General features: G+C 37.0%; 1 protein-coding gene across 2 annotated transcripts; it reads right to left on the reverse strand.

Moving 5' to 3' along the window:
* Positions 1-244: 244 nt before the first annotated feature.
* Positions 245-25,574, reverse strand: heatr3 (HEAT repeat containing 3). Of its 2 annotated transcripts, none has more exons than XM_052562213.1 (15): positions 25,434-25,574; positions 11,819-11,991; positions 11,383-11,470; positions 10,616-10,719; positions 8,390-8,499; positions 7,567-7,707; positions 6,346-6,656; positions 5,596-5,686; positions 5,281-5,435; positions 4,243-4,325; positions 4,035-4,171; positions 2,941-3,029; positions 2,693-2,836; positions 2,113-2,289; positions 245-779 (listed from the first exon to the last, which is right to left on the reverse strand). In XM_052562213.1, the coding sequence occupies exons 1-15, from the start codon at positions 25,557-25,559 to the stop codon at positions 666-668; spliced, it is 2,043 nt and encodes a 680-aa protein (XP_052418173.1). In that variant the 5' UTR covers positions 25,560-25,574; the 3' UTR covers positions 245-665. The 2 variants fall into 2 exon arrangements, with proteins under 2 accessions (XP_052418173.1, XP_052418174.1); XM_052562214.1 differs by lacking the exon at positions 25,434-25,574 and adding an exon at positions 12,359-12,631.
* Positions 25,575-26,300: the final 726 nt, after the last annotated feature.

Below are 26,300 nucleotides of genomic sequence, written 5' to 3' on the forward strand. Positions count from 1 at the left end.
GATCTAATCCTCAAGATATATTTAATCTTATATGCTTTTTCTTTTATTCAGTTGGGGAAAATTTTAATCTAAAAATGCCTATGACATTAAGTTATCAAAAAGTTAAAGATAATGTAAGATCTACAAGACAGGTTTATGAAGGATCTAATGCAACTCATACACATCTGATAATCTACTGTTGCTGTGGGCCATAAAAGGGTTTTGTTGTTGTTGCATTATTATGGACTGGATGAGAGGGAAAACATAGCAACATAACAGTGTTTATTAAGTAATCCCTGTGCACTGATCCATCATCATTTTACAGATGATCTCACTGAGGACAAGGACGATTCTTACCAGAAACCCAAAGAACAGAATATTCAGAGGGGTAAAGGGCAATCTGTTATGAGACTGGATGATATTGTTTCACTCTGATGGATACATAAAAACACAGACACTACTGATTATCCTAATACTTAACAACAACAAGAGACCATTACGATAGTTTATGCTTTAATTAAAGCACTTATATAATGTTTGGTTTAACAAACTTTTTTTTAAATCTTAATTTCCACACTCTCACATTACAATAAAACCATAAAACCAGAGTGGAGTATGGATAGAAAATGCTAAACAAAACAAGGGGAGATGTTTAAAAAGAACATGTGCTACTGATCTCTGAAATCTCATTTTCTCTGCAGGTTTTCCAAGTAGCTGATGAATCTCTTCAGGTTGATCCTCATGTTGTCCAGAACACAAAGCTGATCAGGGCTGTATTTTCCTTTGCCTTCTTTTCGCAGCTGTGAGGGAACAAAAGGCCAAACTGTGAAAAGCCTGCCATCTAAAGGCCTAGGAACATACTAGAATACAGAGATCTGGCAATGGCTGTGCTGCGAATGTTCAGACTGTGAACTTATAAAAGCAGTTGAAAAAGTACTTCACAGTTTTAAAGTGGAACATTTTAGATCAGCCAGGACAGATCTGTTCAGCTGGATTTGAGGGTGCTTTTCTGTAGACGGTCTTTGTGCGAGACTGAGACGGTGCTTAAGGCCTGGTTCACACGGGACGATTTTAAAATTGTCGGCAGATTTTCCAAACCTGAGAGACCCCACACACGGCGATAAAAAATCACGGGTCTAACAGTTTTGGTCGCTCCGTGTGTGGTGTGCAGCCACACGGCAATATCAACACATCACACACGAACCGATTTGACTCCCGAGCATTCCCAGGTCAGACGGGAAATCTCGCAAAATCCCTCGAGATCAAACGTGACTTTAGAGTAAACAATCATGGCGGACAAAGAGGATGCAGTGGCCATTGTTTGTGCTTTGTTTTTAACGGGGAAAAAAACATAAGAAAAATAAGAAAAGGCGATGGTCAAAGAGGTGGAGACGACGCGAGCATGGACTATACTTGCTATATCATGATATGGAGATAAGTTGTTGTTTTATCTCATAGAAATGTTGTTACGTACTACACAGATTAATAACCGTTGAAATAAACGTTCATATATTAGTTTCCATGTACTCTGGTGGACTGCAGTTGTGGATGTAGTTATGCCCATCGACTTTATTTGTATTTGTCATATTATATACGCCGGCTGTTTTGATTTTGTTTCCCGGTACTATCACTGCCTCGTCACCTCGCTTTCTGATTGGCTACACGCCACAGTCCACAGGCTGCGTGATTGTTTGTCCTCGGGGGACACCACACACGAGAAGAAATCGGGCAAAATAAATCCAACATGTTGGATATCCCCGATTTGAGATCGGAGCGGTCCCGACATTCTTCCGAGCAGAGGAGATTAGTCTTAACACACCACACACGGCAGGAATATTTGATCAGATTATTTTACGATAATCGGAGCATCCTAAGATTGTCGGAAGGGCTGAATCGGGGCTAAAATCGGCCCAATTATCCTGCCGTGTGAACCAGCCTTAAGCAACAGATCTCAGTCTCAGAAGTCAACTTTTTTTTTTTTGCTTGAACCTTGAGCTCAAGCCTGAACATGCATTTGGAGGTGTGAGATGTTGCATTTGAGTGTCTAATGTAATATTACTGTTCGGGTGTGTGAATGTGATGCATGAGTGTGTTTGTATCTGTGGTGATCTCTCTTGTTGGATTTAAACAAACCTTAGCCCTAAACCCTGGCTGAAGTGCTTTAAGAGACGAAAGCAGGTTAATATGTTTTCCAGCGCTCTCTGCTTCATCGCCATCTGCAAACACATCGAAGAGGGCATCCAGCACTTCCCCGCACACTACCAGGTTTGAGTCCTTCATTGCGATATTCAGTAATGCATTTCCAATCAACTGCAAAAAGAGAATAAAGTTAGCTGAACAACTGACCAAAGCTATGCAATGACAAATATACCGTAAAAACAAAGCTAATAATAAAAGTAAATATATTATTTATTATACAATTAATTTGTAAATCCAAATATTTGTTTTAAAGTACTAAGTCATAAAATACTACAGCATTTGATAAATATAAATATTGCCACTTATAATTAAGTAAAATAAAGATATATTCTAAGAATAATCTAATAATTCTTAAGAATAGAAAGATTTAATAGGGTCTAACATAACATCAAATATTTTTTTTATCCCTTTTCTATAACAAAATACAGTAATTTTTGAATGTTATATTTTTTGTGGGCATAAAGAAAAGGCACTATGAACATTATTCTAACAATTGTGCCACAGTCAGTATTACTTGTAGAGAGTCTGTAGTGTTTTTCTCTTTGGCAAGAGAGCTTCCTGTGATACCGAGAATGGCCAGAGCATTAACTCTCACACTGAGCAGCTCACAGCTGGAGGCAGTCTCACAAAAACTCATAAGCTGGTGTGGAGTCATACACTGCAGGATAAAACCCATAAAACACATACAGTTAAAAATACCAAGTAGAGCTTGAAATAATGTGACGCTAAAGCATAAAAACAATGAATGAATGTGGTTCTTACCTGAGGGATGTTTTTGCTAGCCATGATCTGTAGTAAAGAACGAAGAGCGCTGGTCACAGCCTCCAGGAACTCCTCATCCTTTAATGCCTCTAGAAATTAATGAACAATCATAGAAGAGATTACATTTTTGACACAATGGAAGTGGAAAAACCACAAAAAAAATACAAGATGTACCTAACATAAAAAAAAAAAAAAAAAAAAAAACATTACTCACTGTCTTTAAAGATGAAAAAACAAATCAAAGATAAAGAAATGTTTTTTTTTTAATCAATGGATTTACTTAAATGTAATTTTATTTGAAACGAAAAATATATATAAAATGGTTTTAAGTCAGTTATGACAATCTTGCTGTAGTGTGTCAGTAGGAAATATCAATTTACATTTCCAAACGTTATTTTTGCCATTGTAATAATCCAGTGAGCTTTTGTACTGTATGCACAAGGAGTCTGATAACAGCCAGTGCGCCACACAGAGATCTGATCTCATCATCATCAGTCTGTCTGGAATAACACGAAGATAGATAACAAACTGAGACAGACTCAATCCAGAAGAACTGTGGCAACGTCTCCAAAATGCTTCAAGAAACCTGCAAAGCTACAGCACTGTGCAAAGTTTTAGGCACTTGTGTAAAAATGCTGTAAAGTGAGGAAGCAGTCAAAAATAATGCCATTTTATGAATTAACTTAATTAAATCAACATTTGGTGTGCGTGTGTGTATATATCAATTAATGTGTTAATGGGATAATAATGCGTTAACTTGCCCAGCCCTAATATATACATACACAGAAGAAATATATAAATTAAAATAATTAAGATCAATTATATAGTATTGCTCTTTCACAGTGCACTACAACATATTTGATCTAGCTTATTTTGGTATTAATTTTTTATATTGGTATTTAGTTTATTGTGGTAATATTTTTCTATATTTAATTAACATGGGAAAATGCCTGCTGATATAAGAAAGAGAGAAAATGAAGTGGAAGTATCACAGCAAAAATGAAACTGGCACAATAAGCAATTTATCTTGATTATCTTAAGTGAAAATAAATTCTATTAAATCATTCAGCCCTATGCAATAGCAAAACATCTACCTGCTGAACTAAAGACCAATGAAGAGAGGTGCTGAGCAACTGCCTGCAGCCCTGAAGCACCACCAAGAAATTCTGTATCCATAGAGGAAAGGATATTATGGAGACACGTCAATGCCCGACACTGCACCCGCTGCATCCTAGAAGAATCAAAGACTATAAGATTTGGGTTTTCACTGCTCTGTAGAAACACTACGAAGGTCATGAATACTTTTTCAAGAGGTATTTCCAGGTAAGGTCCTTGCTACAGATCTCAAGGGCAGCAGCGCTGGGGAACTCTGCCTTCTTCAAGACCTGTAAGAAATCAATCAGTGAAGTGAATTCAGTACACACACTTCACTATGACACAGGTGTAAAGTATCTATTACAAATATATAGTATATCATGCCAATAGTGTGCCTTTGACACAAATTTGTGAATTTCAAGGGGTCATAGGATACATTTCTTAAGAAGTTTCTCAGAGGTCCACTATCTTTTTCAGCGAAAGCATTCATAATGTAATTCAGTCGTGTATGACAATTTTTCATCTTGTCTTTTACTCTAAGAACTAAATTGCCTGTTTTTCCTACTTATTCTAAAGACTCCACCATTATTTATGACCATTTCATAATAATCCACTTGATTCCTTGATCATGTTAACGCTGTCATTATATCACAACACATGTGCTTTCCTTTGGTAAAATCATGCTTTTAAAACACACACACACTTGTGCAGGTTAATATTTTTGTGGAAACCATGATGCACTTCTGCACAATTTGCAGAATTCTTTGATTAATCAAAAGTTCAAAACAACAACATTTATTTGAAATAAGAATATTTTATAACGTAAACTCTATCAACGTAACTGGAACATTTTTACATTTTGACTGTCACTTTTGATGAATCTGATGTGCCCTTGCTAAATGAAAGTATGAGATCCTTTAGGAAAAAACTGACCCCAGAATCCAGAACGGTAGTCTACTAACTCAAGATTATTACATCAGCAAGCACATTTTTGTCATGGACTACTTCAGTGCCCGCTCTCAATCTGCAAACACGAGACAAATCCTTCACAAGGCCTAGCCAGTGTCCTCGTTTAACTGCCAAAATATGCCCAGAACACTCTCATTTTAGACGGTTTTACCCAGATCCCTACATGACCTGAAGTACAGCATGTGAGAATTGTGTTCTCCCCAGTGAACCAGAAGAGAATAAAATGAATATCTGTGGCACTGTATGTTTTGCTGACAGTGTAATAATGTGTGTTACCTGTTGAGGTATGTTGTGGTTGAGCAGGATTGTGTGAAGTTCAGCAGACAGACAGAGAGGAGAGAACAAACTGGAATTAGTGTCTGACCTCCCATCAGCACACATCTCGCTCTCATCGCTGCTGGACATCTCCTCCCACTCATCATCTGAGGGCTCTACAGACAAACACACACACAGTCGATATCTTGTCACATTACCTCTGTCTTGTCTTCTCTGACACAAACACAGAAATCATTCCTCTAATTTCGCACATTAGAAGGAAAACCAGTCTCGTCTTCCCTGCTGGCCTATAAACACACACACACACACACTGACCATCAGAACAGTACATGTTGACGATGATTTCCAGCGATGTCTGCTGTGCTGACAGTAGTGCTTTGGCCTCTCTCAACTCCAGTCTGTCTCTCTTAAAACCCAGAGACACACAGCAAAACCACAGAAGTAATTGTTTGGGTCATTTGTGCACATAAAGTGATGGTTAAACTGATACTTTAACTGAGTACCAATAACAGACTTGAATAGGAAACATTGAAATAATTAAGAGCATTCACAACACAGATTTGAAACATGGTTTGCTTTGGTTCCAGATGTTAACTGGGCCACAAATCTGAGGCTCTGGATCAAATTTGACCCTGAACTCTCAAAGAGGACAATGTTCAGGACACCCTATGGGTTGGTTGGACAGGGGCTTTACACTCAAGTGTAAGTGGGGAGTCACTCTGTGTTTAGAGGGAGGCTCTGAGGGACAGATGTGCCATCACTTGTGTGGACATGGGTTGAAGGGGAATAGCCTTCACATCAAGTAGCATAGTGGAGACAGTCTTTAAGATGCATCTGTGATCTCCATTCACACACACACTAACCTATCATAATAATATAAGTGGCTCATTTGTTTAGTTGTTAATGTTTTTAGATAAAGCACCCAAAAAAAAGTTTAATCACCATCACTTTGTTCTGGAATCACACAAGAGTGAGTAAATGGTCACAGAATATTCAGTTTTAAAACTAATTTTCACTAAATGTTTAAAAAAAAAATTCCACTTAAAACAATAGCTTTAAACTTACAGGCAACAGATCGGAGATGTCATTTCTTGTTTTTGATATTCGTCCATTAGGCTTTCTTCCATTCATCTTCTCATCTCTCACATCCTCCTCCATCTCTTCGACCTCGGGACCTGCGAGCCGTTCGTCTGTACGACCGGACTCTGCTGCAGATGTGGTCTCTTTGGTCAGATGGGCAGACTCTGCACGCCACAGCTCTGGGATGAGCTGTCCCGCGTCCAGACTGAGGCTGTGTGAGAGAGTGGTGGCCAGCGCGGTCAACGTCTGAGACTGCTGGGCTGGAGACAGACTGCTCTTCAGATTCCATAAAGAGCCTGAAAGATGGAGGAAAACCAAACACATATGACGAAACACACACACATATATAAATATATAAGTTAGGACTGTCAGTTACACACAATAACGCAATTAAAATATGTTAATTCAGTTAACACACTGGCCCTGCCCCCAAACATGTATGTCCTCTTACAATTCATACAGTTGACTGTTGACAAATATGATGCATTGCAACAACTCTATAAATGCAGTAATGCCCTCTTACAATTCATACAGTTGACTGTTAACAAATATGATGCATTGCAACAACTCTATAAATGCAGTAATGCCTTCTTACAATTCATACAGTTGACTGTTGACAAATATGATGCATTGCAACAACTCTATAAATGCAGTAATGCCCTCTTACAATTCATACAGTTGACTGTTGACAAATATGATGCATTGCAACCACTCTATAAATGCAGTAATGCCCTAAAATTCAAGACACTGGGGCAAAAGACATTTTTGTCTTTTATTTTTATCATATGATAAGCATATCACACCAGCAATGACAGCAATATCATAAACAGAGGTGGGTAGAGTACCCAAAAACTGTACTCAAGTAAAAGTACTTATAGTAATATTTACTCAAGTAAAACTAAAAGTAATACTCTGAATAGTAAAAATAAAAAAAGAAAAAGTACTCAAGTAGTTAGTTACTAGTTGCTTTGGATCACATACTGTATATCTATAGTCTATTTTTATTTAGATATATAGATAAGATTTATGTAATGTATGTGTGAGTATATATACATTTTATTTTTCATCACCCTTTCCGCCAGTCTTCAGTGTCACATAATCCTTCAGAAATCATTCCAATATGTTGATTTATGATCATGATGTTTTTTTTACCAGGGCCTTTAGTCAATGTTTTTACTACATGATCAGTGTCATGCGTTCTTTTACCTGCAGCCAGCGTTCGCAGGAGAGTGTATTCCAGACTGGTGTGTGTGGAGAACAGAATGTTTTCCAAGACCCCAAACACCGCTGCATTCACACTGCGCATGAGCTCTGCATTCTCTTCTGTTACTGTGTGCAAGCAGTGGGCTACACAGAAAACAACAACAATTACCCAAATAAAGGAGTGTGCGAATAAAAAATATGGAGTATGGAAATCTGTAAAGAAATATCCATGTGTCTATTTCGGAGGAATAAAAAAAAAAAGTAGTGTATATACAGTATACACACTACTCTTTGAAAGCTTGGGAATATAATGTGTTTTTTTTTTTTTAGTTTTTGAAGCAAGTATACTCTTGCATTCTTTTACATTCATTTATTGGATTAAAAAAAAAATAATGATGCAAAATATCATAACAATAAAAAAAAAATAAAAAAAACTTCAAATGCAATTTATTCCAGTGAAGATAAAGCTGAATTTTCAGCATCATTACTCCAGTCTTCAGAGTCACTTCTTGGTGCGTTTCTGATTTCTGAAACATTTCTGATTATTGTTGATGTTGAAAACAGTTATAATATGATCAAGGATACTTTGATGAATGGAACGTTCAAATAATATTTATTTCAAACAGAAACTTTTGTAACATTACAAATGTGCGAATGTCTTCATGTGTGTGTGTGTGTGTGTGTGTTTGTGTGTGTATATATATATATATATATATATATATATATATATATATATATATATATATATATATATGTGTGTGTGTGTGTGTGTGTGTGTGTGTGTGTGTGTGTGTGTGTGTGTGTGTTGATCTAGAACGCGTGGCACCTGCTGATATTGCCAGCTCCATGTTCTGAGAGTGTCTCTGCAGACAGTGTAGAAGAACATCTAGAAGTCCAGTCTTGTTAAACACTGACACAGCTCTGCTGCTGCTCTCACTACACAACCACAGAAAAACAGATCATACACGACAAACAACTGTTTCATCTGATTCAACACATTTTGACTGTTTAAGACGCAACTCTTCAACCCTTATTTTTAGAGCATTGTGTTAGCAGCGCAAAAAGGTTGTGGGTTCGATTCCCAGGGAACACACATACTGGTAAAAAAATAAATAAAATTATAGCCTGAATGCACTGTAAGTCGCATTGGATAGATCTTCTAAATGCATAAATGTAAATTGTAAGTATATTACATGTGGTATTTAAAAATTGCATCACTAAATGTTGTGCTTAATGACTTTTAATGAGATTAGTCTCATATTTTGGCCTAAACTTCAGCCTGCAAACTGGTGACTATATATAAAGCATGATGATGTGCTATCAAGGCTTCACGGGAAACACTTAAGACACTTACAGGCATTTGGGACATTTGTAAATACACTTAAGTGTAAACGTAAATAGGGGTGGTGAAAAAATCGATTATTGATTAATCGCGAGTATGTTATGGACGAGTATGAATCGATTATTAAATGTTCAAAAATAGATATATATATATTTTTTTTTTGCATTTTATTTTGTAAAAAAATTTACACCGGGAGTTGAACGTCACGAACGCGCCCAGTTCCAGTTAGCAAGCAGCCAGAGCAGGTGTGTAAAATGGAAAAACCAGGAACGAGCAACCAACCGATCCACCCAGTTCCATCTGGGCTCAAAGCAAGCATGTGGATTCATTTTGGTTTTCATGGCAGGAGCTCTAACCCTCTTGGCGCCATGGTCGAGTTTACTCGACAAGATGCGGCACTGAATAAAACGGCAGATTTTGTCAAATAGGGTGTCAAATTTCACGCGACCTCCCCTGCACCAGATAGCAGACATGTAATAGTTCATCTCTGACTCAAAAAAACGTCATGCTCCTACACAAAATCTTCGAGCTAGAGCGCATTGAATCAGTGCGAAAAAAAGCAGAGCTAGTGTGAGAGTGAGCCATTTTATCTGACCAATATTGTCAACGTCAGCAAGTATTGTCATTATTATTATGATTATCATCATTATTATTATTATTATCTAATGGAATCAATAAAGCTTCAATAAACCCGCAATGAAGTGTTGGGACTTCTATTCGCGGACACTGATTCTGAAGGGGAATATCTGTATTCAGAAGATGACGGTGATACTGAAAGTGAAAGTATAGCCCTACACCAAGCACAAACGAGGAATCCTTTGCCCATTGTAAATGGTCCTTTGCCAAATGTCAGAGGTGTGAACAATGTTTGCTTGCGTCGGAGTGTTCATTGCGAAATTAGCAGGCGTGTTATTGTTGCGGGGACGAGGCGGGAGATTTTTTTCCGCGCTAGACATGTATATTGTCTTCTGACCGCACCTCTACGCAATCGCGGGGACAGTAGTGGAGACTTTGTCTAATGCCTCAGGGTATGTTAGACAAGGTGGAAGTATTCATACGACAGTTAGGAGGCAAGGTGGAGAGTACCACTAGCAATTTAAAATTAATTTAAAATATTTACCTTTGTAATAGAAGTGAATCTATTTTAACGATTGCATTCATAGCAAGCTTTTTATCAGTTTCTAAATTACTAGTAGGTTATTTAAAAATATAATTCCTTATATAGGCTACTAGTAATTAGCTTTTCTTCTTTTTTTAATTTTACCAGAACTGCTTAAACACAAACTTAAGACAGATACTCCAACAAGGTGGAATAGTAATGTATTCATTTTTGTGTTCTACAGAACATAAGCTGCATACAAATAATTCTGAAGTTATAACTACATTACACAGAAATTGCTTTGAGTTGTTGTTACTCAATAAAAGAGTAAAGTAATTCAGTAGCTGACTTTTTTTTTAAAATACTGCAATCACTTTGTAGTGTATTTTCGTTTACTGTTGTGAAATGGAAAATCAATAATCGCTAATCGAGAATAGTTAATAATCGAAAATCGACTGTAATCGAATCGGGACTTCAATAATCGTAATCGAATTGAATCGGGAAATCAGACAGATTAACCACCCCTAAACGTAAATGTGTTAATTTGATCAATTTGGCTACGATAATCGGTTTTCCCAGTGACCATGAAGTCAGTTTGAGTTCAATCTTACCAGAGGTTCCAAAGCAAGTTCACAGCCTCATTAGCGACGTCTTCCACCGTGTGTTTATGTCCTTTCACAGTAGAAGAGGAGCTCACGTCAAAACCAGCACAGCACTGCTCTCCACAAAAACACACAAGAGACTTGGGTGGGCGATATGGCAAAAATACCAGATCACATAGGATTTTTTTTTCCAGGCAGGATCATGATACACAATCCTGTTCCTTTTGTTTTTTTAAGACTCTTTGAAAGTGAATGAGAAGAAGTACAACCATCATCATTTAATTGGACTGGCTAAAATCTCCATCAATGCAATAATATCTGTTGTAAAGGGTGGTCACACTACACTCATTCCACTGACTTCCATTAATATGCATTTAAGTACTGGAGGAGTCCAGAGGTGCAAACTGTTTCACATTTCACTTCATTCCAAACAGAACTCTACCCTGCAAATTCATATCAATGAATACCAATTAAGACCAATAAAAGATTGATGCATCACAGCACGAGATGAAATTAAAAACACAAACTTTAAAGCAACAGGTTTGCAGCGTTACAGAAAAGTGGATTGTATATTTGTACATTTTGGATTTATTATAACTAGTTATAAGTTGAATTTATGTTTCAAAAAAATGACAAGAACATGACAAGAAATGTTGTGTTCAATCAATGTCTAGCGTGACCTCCCCTTTAAACATTTTAAACATCATGTTGAAAAATCTAGTTAAAGACATTCATGGTAATAAAGCTTTTTAAATGAACTGATCCAGCATCCGTACCTCCCTCAGGAGAGCAGACAGAGGCGTCAGCACATCCTCTCTCACCATGTCCTCACACACTTCAGGACCTCCACAGGCACTAAGATTCCTGTAGCACACACAGAGATCAAAATGAAGGGTAATTTTACCAAACAAACCCCAAAGCAGAGGAGTGTTATATCAGAGAGCTGTGTCAGCAAAATAATGACAGCAATAATGTAAAACATTAAGCTGTTAAAAAGCCAAACTACTCCAGAGGGAAATAATGAAACTGAAATATATAGAATTACTGCTTGTCTTATCTATGGAATAAATGCGAAGTCTGTGTGACAGAGTTTTTGTGTGTCTGTCATTGCCTTGGTAAGTTAGCTGGATATCTACTACAGCTCAGGTTTACCATGTCAGACTCACCTGGAAGTGTGTGTGTGTGTGTGTGTGTGTGTGTGTGTGTGTGTACCTGAGTGCTCCAGCAGCAGTCTCTCTCACGGCCAGGCTGCGGTCCAGCAGTAAAGGTCCTATTTTCCTGACTGCATCTCTCTGGAGGAATCCTGGGATCGTCTGAGTCTGCTGCACAACACGAGAGATACTGGCACACGCATACTCGCGCACATCAGCTGAGGGACTCTGCAGCTAAACACACACACACACACACACACACACACACACACACACACAGAGAGAGAGAGAAAGAGAAAGAGAGAGAGAGAGAGAGAGAGTCAAGTGTTAATGGACATGGATTTGAAAATTTGAAAACTGGCTTGTTCTTCCGAATCCCACTTGCTTGACAGCTGCACCAGTCTGTTCAGCCGTAAAGGTCTGCTGCTGCCTCGCTTCATTTATTCAACACGCCATCAGTGAAAGGGCTGACACAGGTTTTCCACACTACATATCTAGCGGTTTCGCAAATATCGGTTTTATGTCAGTATTTTCAGATACTCAGGTTCATAAAGAAAATTTACTACAAGTCCACGGAGTTGTCAGAGAAAGGGGCGCTTACTTTCTCGAGCAGCTCCGCCGCCGGAGAGTCTTCATCTTCTGATTCTTCAACAGTCTGTTTAACAGGGGTAGCTGAAAGACCATCGGGAGAAAACGATGGCCGTTTGAACTTGTTGTTTTTAGTCTTTCCCATGTTTTAATGTGTTTGGACTGCACTTGAAGTTAAATACCAATTCCGAGCTGTTTTAAAACTCCAGTAGACTCACAACAAGAGCGACCATGTGGATGTCTTAGCCACTGCCGTAAAGCGTAACAGACAGCCGTGATTAAAGTGCCGTCGAAAAGATGGGAGTTTCTTTGACTGTCTATGGTGCCACCCTGTGGGTCCAAAAACGCACTGCATTTGAAAAGCTGGTCTGATAGAAATCCCATTACTCTGCACGGGAGATATGGGATGCCAAATGGTCAGCATCCAGTCATCTGTTTTCTCTATCTGAAGTTCCACCATAAAATAAGCCATAAATCAAAACCAAGCGTATTTGATCTTGTTACAGATAAACTCCTTCAGGGGAGCCCATGTCTAATCTTTAATAGTATTAAGAGTGAATCTTCCCATATGGTGTTTGAGATCAGTCTGTACTCCCTCTTCTGCATCTTCTCTCGGGATCCTGGGAATGGAGGAGGGGGTTTCATCTTTTTTTTTTTGGCATCATTTTCTCATTTACTGCCTATGCAGAACCTAAAATAGAGGCCATTTAATTAATCACCCTGTAATTGTTTGTCAACTGGACAGTCAAACATTAAAAAGCTCACTTAACTATTGCAAATAAATTGGTTTAAAAATTGTTGGACCAACTTGGCTTAAATTGTTTACTAGATTTGCGAATGCAAATTGGCTTGGTTTGGAGGTAGGTGCATGCACATTATTGTGATTCAGATGTTGGCACGTGCATGGTGAAGAAGACCAGCAGCAATACTTTAAAACATCAGTAACACTCAATGTGTTTCTTCTCTTTTTTTTTTACAGTTATACAAACACCTGTAAATTGTTCATATAGGTGTCAACTAATGTACACCTTTTAGATTTTTTATATTTATTCAAATAAACTGTAAATCATATGTACATTATGCTACTTTTTCACAACCGAATGGGCTCAAACGCAAATTTGAAGCTCAGTAGCATTTGAGGAGAAAGACTTACAGTCATAACAAACAACTGTAATGTTTTCATTTAGATGTCCACTACAATGCACACCTTATAAATTTTTTATATTCATTCAAATAAATTGTAAAACATTTTGGTAAAAACGAGGTCTGTGTATCACTTTCAGACAATCCTGTGCAATCTTTTTTTTCTTTTTTTTTTTCGCTAATGTTAATAATGAGATTTAATGTCAGAAATATTTCACCACCACCAACGCATCTAATATTTTCTCTGACTTTCCAGGTTCCTTTACGAAAATTAGCCATGGTTTTAACAACAACACCAAAAAGAATCGTTCTTGTAGCCATGGTAATTGCAAATTAACCATGGTTTTGTTAATTCAAATAATAATTTACAAAGAAGTTTTAATATACTGTAATATTTGTTGTCATAGTTGTCATTGTTGCGATAAGAACAGACCTAAGCCATCAATAGCCTTTAAAATGACTTAAAATTCATTACATAAAAAATGAGCCAATAATGATTGGTTATTAACACTGTTAAAATACATAGGCTAATACAAAATAAACAATTTATGTACATAAAATGTTATTACAAATGCCTGCAAAAGGAGCCAAAGGCCTGGTAATTGTTGCTGTAACACGTACAGGAGTATCAAATCCTTGTTTAGGTTATTGGCCAAATATTTAATTAAAATATTCACTTAATCTTGCATTATTGGCCAGCTTTCTGTTATAAATGACACAGCCTTTATAATTTCTTCAACAAAAAACAACAACAACAACAAAAAAACATACACAAAAAAAAAAAAAAAAAAAAAAAAAAAAAAACATGTATATAGGCCTATCACAACCCTTACAAAAATAAAGCATCATAGTAAAACGACTTAATTTTCTTTTTCAAGATTTCTGAATGCTTGAAACTATAAAATAAATTTGAGTCATAATAAAGTTATAGCCTTAGGTAAATGTCGACAGCTACATTTGGAATTTGTAAATAATACAATTTATTCATTAATTTCCTTTAGTTCTATTTCACCCCTATATTATTATTATTATTATTATTATTATTATTATTATTATTATTATTATTATTATTATTATTACATTATATTATTATTATTATTATTATTATTATTATATTTGAGGGATGGGTGCACATCAATACAATCCTGCTTAGGGCACCCATTTTGCCAGCAGCGCAATGAGAGTTACCGGGGAAACAGCAATTTTACCGCTCCAGAAGCGGCACCTAGTGACAAAGAATGAGTTTGCATTTTCATTCAGAACAAGACCCACAAGTGGGCGGGCAATATGCTAATGTTTCATCTTGACGTCAACATGAAACGGCTTGGGATTCGTTTTAAAAACGACTCGTTTCAATGATTCAGACTCGACTCTTTATATTGTGAGGCAATAACTTTATACACGGTGCACTTTCTGATTTAAAACTTTGCAGGGTGTTTTCATTCACATAGAGCTGTGTTACACACTGCATAAAAGGTTATTCATTTTATCTGAGATAAAACCGAAGGACCTAATACTTTATAACTGTAGTGTTAGCAAAGTAGTTTAGGTTAAGAAAAATAGAAAATGAATCTGTACAGACATTTTTAAAAGCCTTTAGAAGCTGTCAGTTTGAACACTTTCTTTCTTTCTTTCTTTCTTTCTTTCTTTCTTTCTTTCTTTCTTTCTTTCTTTCTTTCTCAATAGAGTAAGCGTTTGGCTGTTGAGCTTCTTTGACCTGCCCTAACCCTGTGCAGTGCATGTGTCGAATGAAAGCTAGAGACCCTGGGTCTTCCTTTCCAAATCCCTACTGCAAGTCAGCGCGTGGCAACCCTCCCCAACAACTGTCCCGAGAGCACATAATTCATCCCAATTCAGCATGTTTCAAAATCACACACAGCTAGCAGATCAGAGAGGATTTCAACATTATGGGCCTGAAACAAGTACAAGTAAAAAAAAAAAAAACACACACACACATTTATCTTTCTGTCTACAATTACAATGAATCAAATGTGTAAAGGTTAATTCCTGTTCCAACAGTTTTCCTCTAGCACAGCATCTGCTGTCCTTGTATCATTTCACAGATAGCGGCTCCTATCTACAAAGAACTAAGGAACTCATAAACTCTTTATCTACCACACATACACATCCAAAGGTTTTATATGTTCTAAAATGCTTTTTTTTAATTATTCAACCAAAATATATTTCTTTTATTCGACCAAAACACAGACCATACATTCACACTCAGTCTCATTGCAGTGCTGAAGAACCTCAGGAACTCCTCAAAGAAGATCCAGATGGACGCAAGCTCCTGGGCTCCACCTCTAGATGGAAGTGTTGTTCTATGTTTCTACGCCAGCCTCGTCTCAAATCTCTCCACAGCAATTTCACACTTTTTCACATCATGTTTGTTTGAATAAACAGTGCAGCATAATGATGAAATACATCTGCTGGGTGAAATATCCATCAGCGCCTGGGCCAGAGGAGAGCTGGACCGTAGTGAGAGGCTGTAGGCATTGCCATTTTGAAGTGAATGATCTATTAGCATAGTTTTTCTTTAGAGTAAAACAAATAGAACACACATTCCTTCAGCAAGCACACATTGTTATATGGTTTACCATTGTTCACCCAGCCTTAAAACACAAGCCATTTCAGCAGGAAGTTAAACTCACTCTTTAATGTTAGATTCAAGCATTGCAAACGTTTTTACATTTATTTTAATTTCAGAATATGAATGCCAGAAGACATCTGAATCTATCGCAGAGCTTTGTTTGTTGTTGTGTTAGATGGTATCTACACATCCTCACCATGTGAGAATAGCAAACACAAGACAGCAGAAGATTATTTCTGCTTTTTCTAACGGATGTTCACAATCTCACAGAGCAAAACGAAGTGAGGAACCCTATAAAAAACTCTTGACTTCATGTGATTTCTTGTTTACTGGTTCTGGTCAAGGAGTCCCTTTCAACTGATTTCAGTTCAGTATATAGCAGTTCAGTAATTCAGTTCAATATATCCAAGAAAATCTCTTTGCTTTCTGTATACAAGATCATCCGAATCATATGTTTATAATTTTCATATTTTTACTGCCATGTTTCGCTTTTTATTATTATGTATTCATGGTTTGTTTAAATATTTATCTATCCTCAATGCCTCTGTTCTGAGTTCTCTTCTGGACGTGTCTGCATGTTTATACCTCATGACAAACTTATCAGCTCACGGCCTTGAGACAGTAACCTCTCTAAAGCCACATCTTCACCCACATAAGCTCTCAAACAGAGTCAGAACACAGAATTAGTCCCATGCTGCCATAAAGAGCTACAATAGAGCATTTCGATCCAAGATAGAGAATGAGAAAGGCAGAAGGATGAATGAAGTGACTGGCGTTATGTAAAATGGGGGAAGGAAGCTCTTTAGGTCAAAATAAGTGGGTGAATTTGGCCCTGATGTCAGGAAAACCACATAATGAAATTTAATTACAGTATCTGCCCCCCGCAGCCCTTCTCCGCTGGGTGAGACTGAGGAACAACAGGAACACCAACCATTTTCTTACTACAGACAAACTCATTTAGCAAACGCATGTAAAAGAGAATAAGTGCATTTATTTTCCAGGGAATAATGAGAAGGAGAAAGAGCGTCCATATGAGCAGATGAGGTTTAATTGTTATAATTTTTCGTGTGATCTTTATCCATCTGTTGCCCTGAAGGCTTCAATCTGACCTCATAAGCAAAGCAAAAAACACACACACACTCCAGCTGCAGAAACAATGAGAGAAGAATAACTACAGCACAAATCTGGACAGAGGCAGCGGGTCCAAATACTTTTCTTCACCTCTCTTCTCTCTGAATCAGGCCTGATCATGGCCCTCAGTGTAGGAGGGAACTGTGATGTCATGCTAAAATGTGGATCACTCATGCATGCAAGAACAACTTGATCAGACAGGTCAACTCGTGGTTTACGGAAAATGACTGCCTTGATTCATATGTGGCTTTCCAGAGAAAAAGCATTCAATAAAAGGAGCCAATAAAATCTCGGCATGATTAAGTGAATCATTTTGCTGAACTAATTGTAAAATAGAGTATTACTAGAAGGAAACAATATTTCCCAGATAGAGTTAATAAAAACCTCTCCTAATTGTAAGGTACTTTGCCTTTATGTAAACACCCAGTTCTCCATTATTTACGTAAATGAAGTGCTTGAGTGTAAATACATTGTTATTCAACTAGATTCCAGCCATTAGCAAAACACCTACAGCTGTGTGACACATCTGGACACAAATGATTCTTGAGAAGTGTCTGTGCTTGTATCAGAGGCCTGATAGTAATGCTGCATGAACCTTAACATATATATATATATAACTAAATTTAATTGTAATGAATATAAACATGTAGCATTGCTATCAAGAACTTTTATCAAGGATTGGTCTCTATGTGTCTCTGTGAGAAGACATTACTGAACCCGTCAGTGCATGATTGAGAGGATTTCTGACTCTGGCCACATGATAGCAACACCTTCAACCAGATTAGCATTAGCTGTGTTTTTCATTGTAAGGCGATTTAAAAAAACCTAAAGTCCTAAATGTGCCAAAGGTGTTAGCATTAGCACTAAGAGTGAGACCTGTACATTACAGGCAGCTTCATAAAGTAATTTCACATGTGGAGAGCATGATAAGCCCCTAAGGAATGGTGTTATGTAAATTCACAATGAATTTGTGTTTGTATGTGTAGTATGCCGTAGCCTTTTGAAATCTGTTACACTTTTGACCTACACCCAATAGTTTACAAAGATGTACAACAGCGTGCAGTGCAGTGTGTCTGAGAAAGGGAAGTTTAGTGACTGCAGTAATTTCACGTTTGTATGCATCGCTGAGAAAGTTTTAAGTCATTGAATCAAGAGAACATGGAACTCAGTTTCTGGTTAGCTAATCCTGACGTCTTTTTCTGTGGTCTGAGTCCAGTTGACACATTTCAGCTGGCTAAAACTAGTTCAGCTGATTTCATGCAACCATATTTCTTACATTCATAACTTTGAACTGCTTAATGTTCTGACATCTTCACCATTAAGCCCACATGACCACTATAACAGACTCAAAACTCATCTCGTTGTGTGTTCAAATATACATATTTTCTAACGATACTGGAAGCTGAAACTTACAACAAGGACTTGACAGCATCTAAAATGTATTTACGTTCTTGCAGCTTTAGAATCAAAACAAATCTTTAATATAACTTGCAGCAGAGGTGTAGTGAGTCACGGTCTGAGAGCATATGCTTCAGTGAGCATGAGATATGAAACACTTGCATGCTGCTCCAACAGTAACACTCTGATGACAGACACATAATGCTGGCTTTGTACCAAATCCTGGGATCAGTCAGTAGAATGATCACTAGGAAGTGCTAATCCCTCTATAATGACAATTGTGCTGCTGGGCTTCTTATTGCTTATGCTTAATATTATATCAAGAATTATCATTTAATGATGTGCAATAAAGTTATGTGTAGAAAATATATATTGATATATATATATATGAAGAGTTCAGATGCAAAAGCCTCTAAGTGCCATCTGACATTTTCATCTAAAATTAGGATTTTTATCAGGCTCCTATATTTATGTTCAGTTATTGCACTTTAATAGCCTGGAAAAGGACCTGCTCATTGCAATTAAAGTAAAATGACTCAACTTAAGCATAGAAGCTTGATAAAAATCCTAATTTTACATGAAAATTTTAGATGGCTTTTGCATCTGAACTCTTCATATATATATATATATATATATATATATATATATATATATATATATATATATATATATATATATATATATATATATATATATATATATATATATGAAGAGAAAAAAGGGGAAAACTATTTGTTCTTGTACCACCCAATGAACCTGTTGAACCCACACCTGAGAATGGCAACATATTTAATGCAATGTCTTGTTCATGTTGCTCTCGGGTTCTGCCAGCTTGAACTATGACAATAACTACTCCAATGACTTCACACGGAAATCATGTTGCTTACGAATGATATGTTTTTGTATTCACTACCATACATTTTCCTCCGATTATAGTCATAATTATGAATAATGAGCGGAAGTGTAACATGACTGAAATCAAATCAGTGTATTGAATTTCAGTCAGTGGCACCCTAGCGAATATTTATGTGCCGTGAATTACCCACACTGTGCCTTTGATGTCACATCCAAGATACTGTATTTGCACACAAGTATGTGGAATATCGCATTTTGGTCTCTGTATTTTTTTTGGGTTATGAGTAGGCCCATGTTAATGAATACTCCTGCACATAGAGAGTTGAAACTGATTGGGTGAAAGGCTGTAACATGAGGCATTAATCCCACCAGGGCAAAAAGTGTTGTCCCATATTTAACTCCCAAAAGATACATCTATGTCCTACTATTAATCACTTTCCCCGATGCAGAACAATGATGTGTCAGAGTGAACGTCAATGCCACAGCAGCTAGACCTTGCAACCCAGAGACCTCCTGATCTCTTCCCGGGTGCCCAGTGAGTGGGGGGTTAAGAGAGGGTGGGGTGTCAGCCTCACAAGTGTAATGATTGGCTGAAAGGGCGGCAGTCATCTAGCCTATCATGTGAGCTCTCCGGGCGGTTCTCCAGTGTTTGGTCCAGAGGGTGTGGGCTTGACATTCTCTGGCAGAAGCTCAGCTGGACTTTAAACTCTCAGAGTTGGTGCACAGGACTTAGACCTGAGCACAATGTTATAGCTGTTGGTCCTTATAATGTAAATCCTTGGTGGGATATGAATAAATGCACTGTAAATGACACTCTGTATCCCTAGGATGCTATTTCTACCTGATCCAAATTCTAAATTTACTTTTGTTTGGGAAAAGCCTATTCAGGTTCAGAATTCAGTGATGCTAATAGAATATTTTGGATTTGAATTAAATCAGTTCATTTAAATGTTACCACATGAAGCACATTTTTCCTTAGTTAGTGCCAACAGAGTACAGTACTTTGGACCAGATCTGATCTGAATCAGATTTCATCATATATTCATTAAAGCACTTTCTGACCGCGTCCAGTTTCTTACAGCTTAAGCTATTGGCAGTATTCAAAGCATCATTCTAAATATTATCACTTATAAAAGTCTGCATCTATACACATTATGGTCTCAATGATTTTTATTAGGATTCCTAAACCCTCAATGCTTCACTCTCTTGAACAACTAAAACACGCAGTAATTCAGAGGGAGACATTTTTACAGGCCCCTTTGTTTTCTGAGCGCCAGTTTGGGTTGTTAGCGGAATATTCCAAACGCTGCTATCCAAAATCAGTCTGCAGATGACACTGATTTATTTCCTCTTACTGCAGCAAAGAAACATGAGAGTTCACTGACCCCTGCTGAATTAAGGCAAAAATCTTCACGTCTTCTGGAGGGCAAAATCAGGTTACTAGCATTAGTGCTAACATCTCATGGAAAGTCTTGTGAGAACACATTGTTATTAAACATATCCATTTGTCATTAATTATTATTTTGAAGGATGTTGTTACAATTCATTTGTCTTTTTGTTCTTTAAAGTGGGGATGTAGGGAATTCATTACAATAATTACTGATGTTCTCTGGACTGATCCTTCAATGAACTTCAAAGGATAAATATTAACATGAGCAAACAAAGCCAGATGACCCGTATTGGCCCTGATGGCTATTTTGGATATGTGGTGAGGAGATAAACCAACATCATGGCCAGAGACTTTTGAAGTACTTTCATCAATAATTATTTTCTCCTTTTTTAAATCGACAAAAAAAAACTTAACACTGAACAGATACAAAACATTTCAAGCTCTGGTTTTAGTATTCTGAGGGGATAAACAAGTCGATGACATCGTCATTCCAAAATTTAAAACACAAAAAAGAATGTCACAAATCCAAAAAATTCTCTGTTGTTCACAGAGCTGATCATAAAGGTTACTCAAATAAATCAAGTAGAACAGAGCTTCCTGTAGATCAGTAAGGGTCCAGTCCAGAATGTACTTATTATCAATAAATGCGTGCAGCTATATGTAATGAGCTTGAGTGCATGGCATGTTCGCTGAATCAGCGCTCTGTGTGTTAACGTCCCCTGTCAAAAGCAGAGCCTGGTTCTCACATGCTCTGGTTCATAAGGCCATTCTGCACGTCCCACACAGAGCTCGCTATTGTAGGAGGATCCCATCATAAGTCCCTAATGGATCTTATCTCTTCTCCGATGCAGGACTGTGAAGAGGGGTCAGGGATATGGCATCCTCCTTTCATTGCTGTGGTAGTAGCAGCGGTCACAGCTGCCTGCTGAGGAATGGGATGGAGTGGATTTGGGATAAATGGGATGAATTTGTAATTAAAGTTTTAACTAATATAAACATATTTATAAATAAAAAAAATTATATAAAATATCATTTGTAATAAAATGCTATATTAGTAATTATTTTTACATTTTAAAATCATATGTATATAATTACATTTAAATATATAATAACAATAAAAAAATTAATGCAGAAATAATATATGCAAAAAAATAAGTATCTAATGTCAAAACAAATATTTATATGTGCATTTTGGAAATTACATTTGAATGTTTCCATTCGTAAATTTGAATGTAAAATGAATATGTCATTGAAAATCAGGCTTTTGAACACTTGCATTAACAGTAAAATGTTTTAATCGTCTTGTACCAGCTGTAAAATGCAGTAAGGATTATTTTGTCTCAGAGAACTGAAAGCCATTTAAAGCAGTTTTGAATCAAGTCTACAGTGGTTTATAAATATGAGTGAGCTAACCTTTGCACAGCATTCTTAATGTTTCTCATGTCACCTTTCACCCTGATGAGCAGCTGCCCCATGCACCCAGACAGAATCAGCAGAAATGCCACACTCAGACCAAAGAAGTGATTAGGCTATATGGAGCTGTTCTCTCAGGGTTTATATAACTGTGACTGTAATAAGATCAGCACCAAATGGTGCACACACCGCTGTGATGATGCAGGAGCACATGCTCCATAAGAGGATCTACTTCCTGTAAAGACGAATAAACACATCCACATAATGTTCAGTGGCGTGTGGAATAAGTCTTGTGTTTATGTGTATGTCTGTACAATAATGGAGACAGTCCCCCTACCCCCGAATCATGAGACTAGCTGTGCTGTCTGTCTCTTTCGTTCTCTCCTGTCTTTCTCTGACTGAAAGAGGAAGTGCAGACCACTTCCCAGTGTAGCATGCAGGGTTGTGCTGATTCACGAGTCCACTAAGCAACCAAAAACTTTCCATCCACAAACTGTGACGACACATCCAAATTATTCAAATAAAAAAACAAAGCGTTTAAAAAAACAAACAAACAAAAAAAACAAACACTGTGAATAATATATGTTAGTGTACAACAGAAGTTCTCCGCCTCCCTATACTGTATATCCAGGTCCTGTACTGCTCCCATTAAATAAAAGGTAGTATAATTGTCTTCCCAGAATGATAATACTGATTTGATTTGACTGGACAGTTATCATTATGTCATCATAATTACAAAGTTACATATAAGTGAAAAAAAAAAAATAAAAAAAAAATAATTATAATAAATATATATATATATAATTATATAAATATATAAATATAAATATAATTAAAATAATAAAATGTGTGACTTTGATTGTTGATTGGATGTTGAAATGTGAGCATTGCATTCAAAAGTGGAGATGGACACAAGCTTGCAGAAGCGGGGCTTATTATCTTTCATAATAAAACTTACAACGTATATTTAGAAAAAATAAAAAATAAATAGGGTGAACTGTAATTTTAAGATGACTTTAAATAAAGAGGCAGATGTCACCAACAGTAAATGAATGCTTTACATGCTTGTTTTAATTTTGAAAACAGGAATTGGGTCAACCAAGGGTTTGAGTTTGGGGGCAGGATTAACAATTTTGTCAACCAATGGCAGACAGAGAGAATCTTCTGGAAACTTTGCTTTAGTGATGCTTACAGTGTGGAAATGACTCGATTTGATGCAGTACAGCTCATGCTTCTACTGTTTTGTTTTTACATCGAAAACGACAAGCAAATTCTTGTGTTACTTTTCGACAAGGTGTAAACGAGCTAAAGACGATATTTACAGTATTGCAAAACCAGTGTGAAATCTTCTAGTGTTAGCCATCATGACTAGCCTCTGGTTTTCAACCTCTGATAAGAAGTTTAATGGATGGCAGTGAGTTTGTGTGTATTCCCATGAGTTTAAAAGCTGATAGCACCATTTCACCAACTTGGCCCTGATGGAGTCCAGTGTTGTACTTTGCATCAATTCTGCTGTGAGACTGACATGAAATACAGTAAAATCCCCAAAGTGCTCACAACCTGAAGCATACAGTATGCATGCGTCAAAAGCTGTTGCTGTAACTCTTTGACAATAATTACAGCTTCCCAAATATGTTAAAGGTTTTGCTTTGAAATGTATATGAAGGCTGTCAATAGAGGCCTAACATTCCTCTGGTGTCTTTTCTTCACACATCATTGCGAACATGTTTTCCTACTGCTATACATGTTACAGTGGATAAACCATCAGATCACATTACAGATCTGTGGTTTGGTTTGTAATAATCTCTCGGTTTACATGATGTGCATAACAAAAATACTTTGGTCGAACCATAATTATCTGTTTGAGTCTGTTTGAAAACAAATAACTCCAGAGCGCGCCTCAGTGCTCCAATCAAAATGTTTAATCTCTTTTGGAGTGACATAATCAATAAAATAAGAACATAGAGTATGTTCTACCACACTTATAAAGAAACTTCTGGCACACTGATGTTAGACACAAAGGCCATGTCCTCTTATTACGCTGTCAAGACATAAGGATGATTGGTAGTTAATGGGTGATGCATTGCTGTATTAATTAAAAGCTTGGTCTGAGTACGCAGACTGAGGTATCAAAGTTTATGCACCCTTTACACGAAAGCAAACCCTTCTTACAGAAACTGTGGCATCACTAGGCATGTTGTCATATGCTTGTGTTTTTATGGACAGATGAACAAAAAACACAGGCACATAACATGCTTTCCGATTAAAAGTAATTAAGTGGATTATTTTGATTCCACACGAAGTTCAGATTTTTGTATTTTGATTTTTTTATTTTAAGGTGTATTTGAATGGTTTCCTGAACTTTTTTGGACCTTATGTTACACTTTAATTCACTCTTTCATTGACTTAAAAATATGATCTCTTCTAAAGTGATAAATGCATGGAATATATGTTAGCAATTATCTTGGTTAACTGCCAAACCTAAGCAATAACGCCTTGCAACATTAAGTCCAGGAACATATACAACTGTCTTGGGTTTTGAAACATTGGCATGTTGTCACTCAGCCTGTGAAAAGTGATTTTGAAAGCGAAGAAACTGTCATTAAATTATCGATATTAGTTTTAGGGCATTTATCATTTACAAAAATCATAAACACCAACAGGAACCAGTGTTATTACTGTATCATAAAGATACTATAGTTTTTGTTTAAATAATTTCAGTTTTCATTTTAATTTGAAAGTTTTTGATTAATTCTTCTTTCAGTTGTAGTTTGTTATTTTAGTTAAAACTCAAGATTAACTAAATTAAACCAGCAACCAGCTGGAATTGTAACTTTTTATAAAAAAAAAAAAAGTTTATTTTCTTCCAACACTTGCCTTTTTTCCATGTTGAAATTGTTTAAAAATATATCTCAAACAAAGTCTCAACTAACACCAGTACACTTCAAACCCTGAACAAATGGCAAATTGTGTTCAATTAGACTATCCAGTGAACTAGGGTGTGTTATGTCACAGTGTTGTAGTGCACCGAGCTGCCCTTCAAATCTTCATCAGAGTATCACCAAGTCCATAAGACTCTTAGCATCTGTGCGTACCCACTGTACAACACCTACTTTGTGCCATGCGCAGGCACAGGAATGCCTGGCACTGGATTGGATCGGCACTTACTTGTAAGCGGGTCGAGGCGCAGCCGAAGAAAGAACTTTGCCCTTCCCCTCCCTTTCTCCTCAACCGATGGAAAAATCCAGAGCAATCCAAATCCAATTGTTTGCAGTGATCAAAAGCCGCTGTCATGGAATGAAGTTCACAAGCTTTCCTTGAGGACAAATGACATGAGAAAAAGAGAATGTGTTCTGACAGGCTGATACAATGGCAAACTTGGCAGCAAACGGCTGCCATTAATTTTATAGTAGTCATATATCCACTAAAGTGTGTGTGCGTGTGTGTGTGTATAGTAATGCAGACGTGATTAAGGCAGATTGTTAACATGCCTTTGTCTAACTTTGATTAACTCTTTAATTCAAATAAAGTGAAGCACATATAATGAGCACTAAAAAAATGATTGAGCCAGCATATCCAGAGAAAACACTTCAGCGCTTTCTTTGTCCTTGTTAGAAAGCAGTGGCATCTGTACAGACAAGCACTTGATTATAGAGCAGTTCATCAGAAATGCTGACACACAAAAACACACAGTGCATACTTCTTAGTGCAGACCCCAGAGGGTTCCATAAACAAGTACAGGGATAGTTAAAAAAAAAAATCCTTTAAAAAGACTTTATTTCTTGTGGAACACAGATATAGATATTTTAGCACGTTGTGTTTCTATATGAATCTAGAATCATAAATGCTTTGTTTTCTGCCCGTTCTCTGTGTGCCTGTGTCACGTGCGTAGGCCAGAGGTGTCCATCCATGCTCCTGTGTGTGTTTCTGATTCAGTCTGAGCAGTGCAAGACTGCTGATCTCACGCCGAGATTTCCTCTTAGATGTCTCACAGGTCCAACAAACAACCATCGATGACCTCCTGTTCTTGCTACT

This window comes from Carassius gibelio, chromosome B7, assembly GCF_023724105.1.
Source record: "Carassius gibelio isolate Cgi1373 ecotype wild population from Czech Republic chromosome B7, carGib1.2-hapl.c, whole genome shotgun sequence".
Classification (NCBI taxonomy): domain Eukaryota; kingdom Metazoa; phylum Chordata; class Actinopteri; order Cypriniformes; family Cyprinidae; genus Carassius; species Carassius gibelio.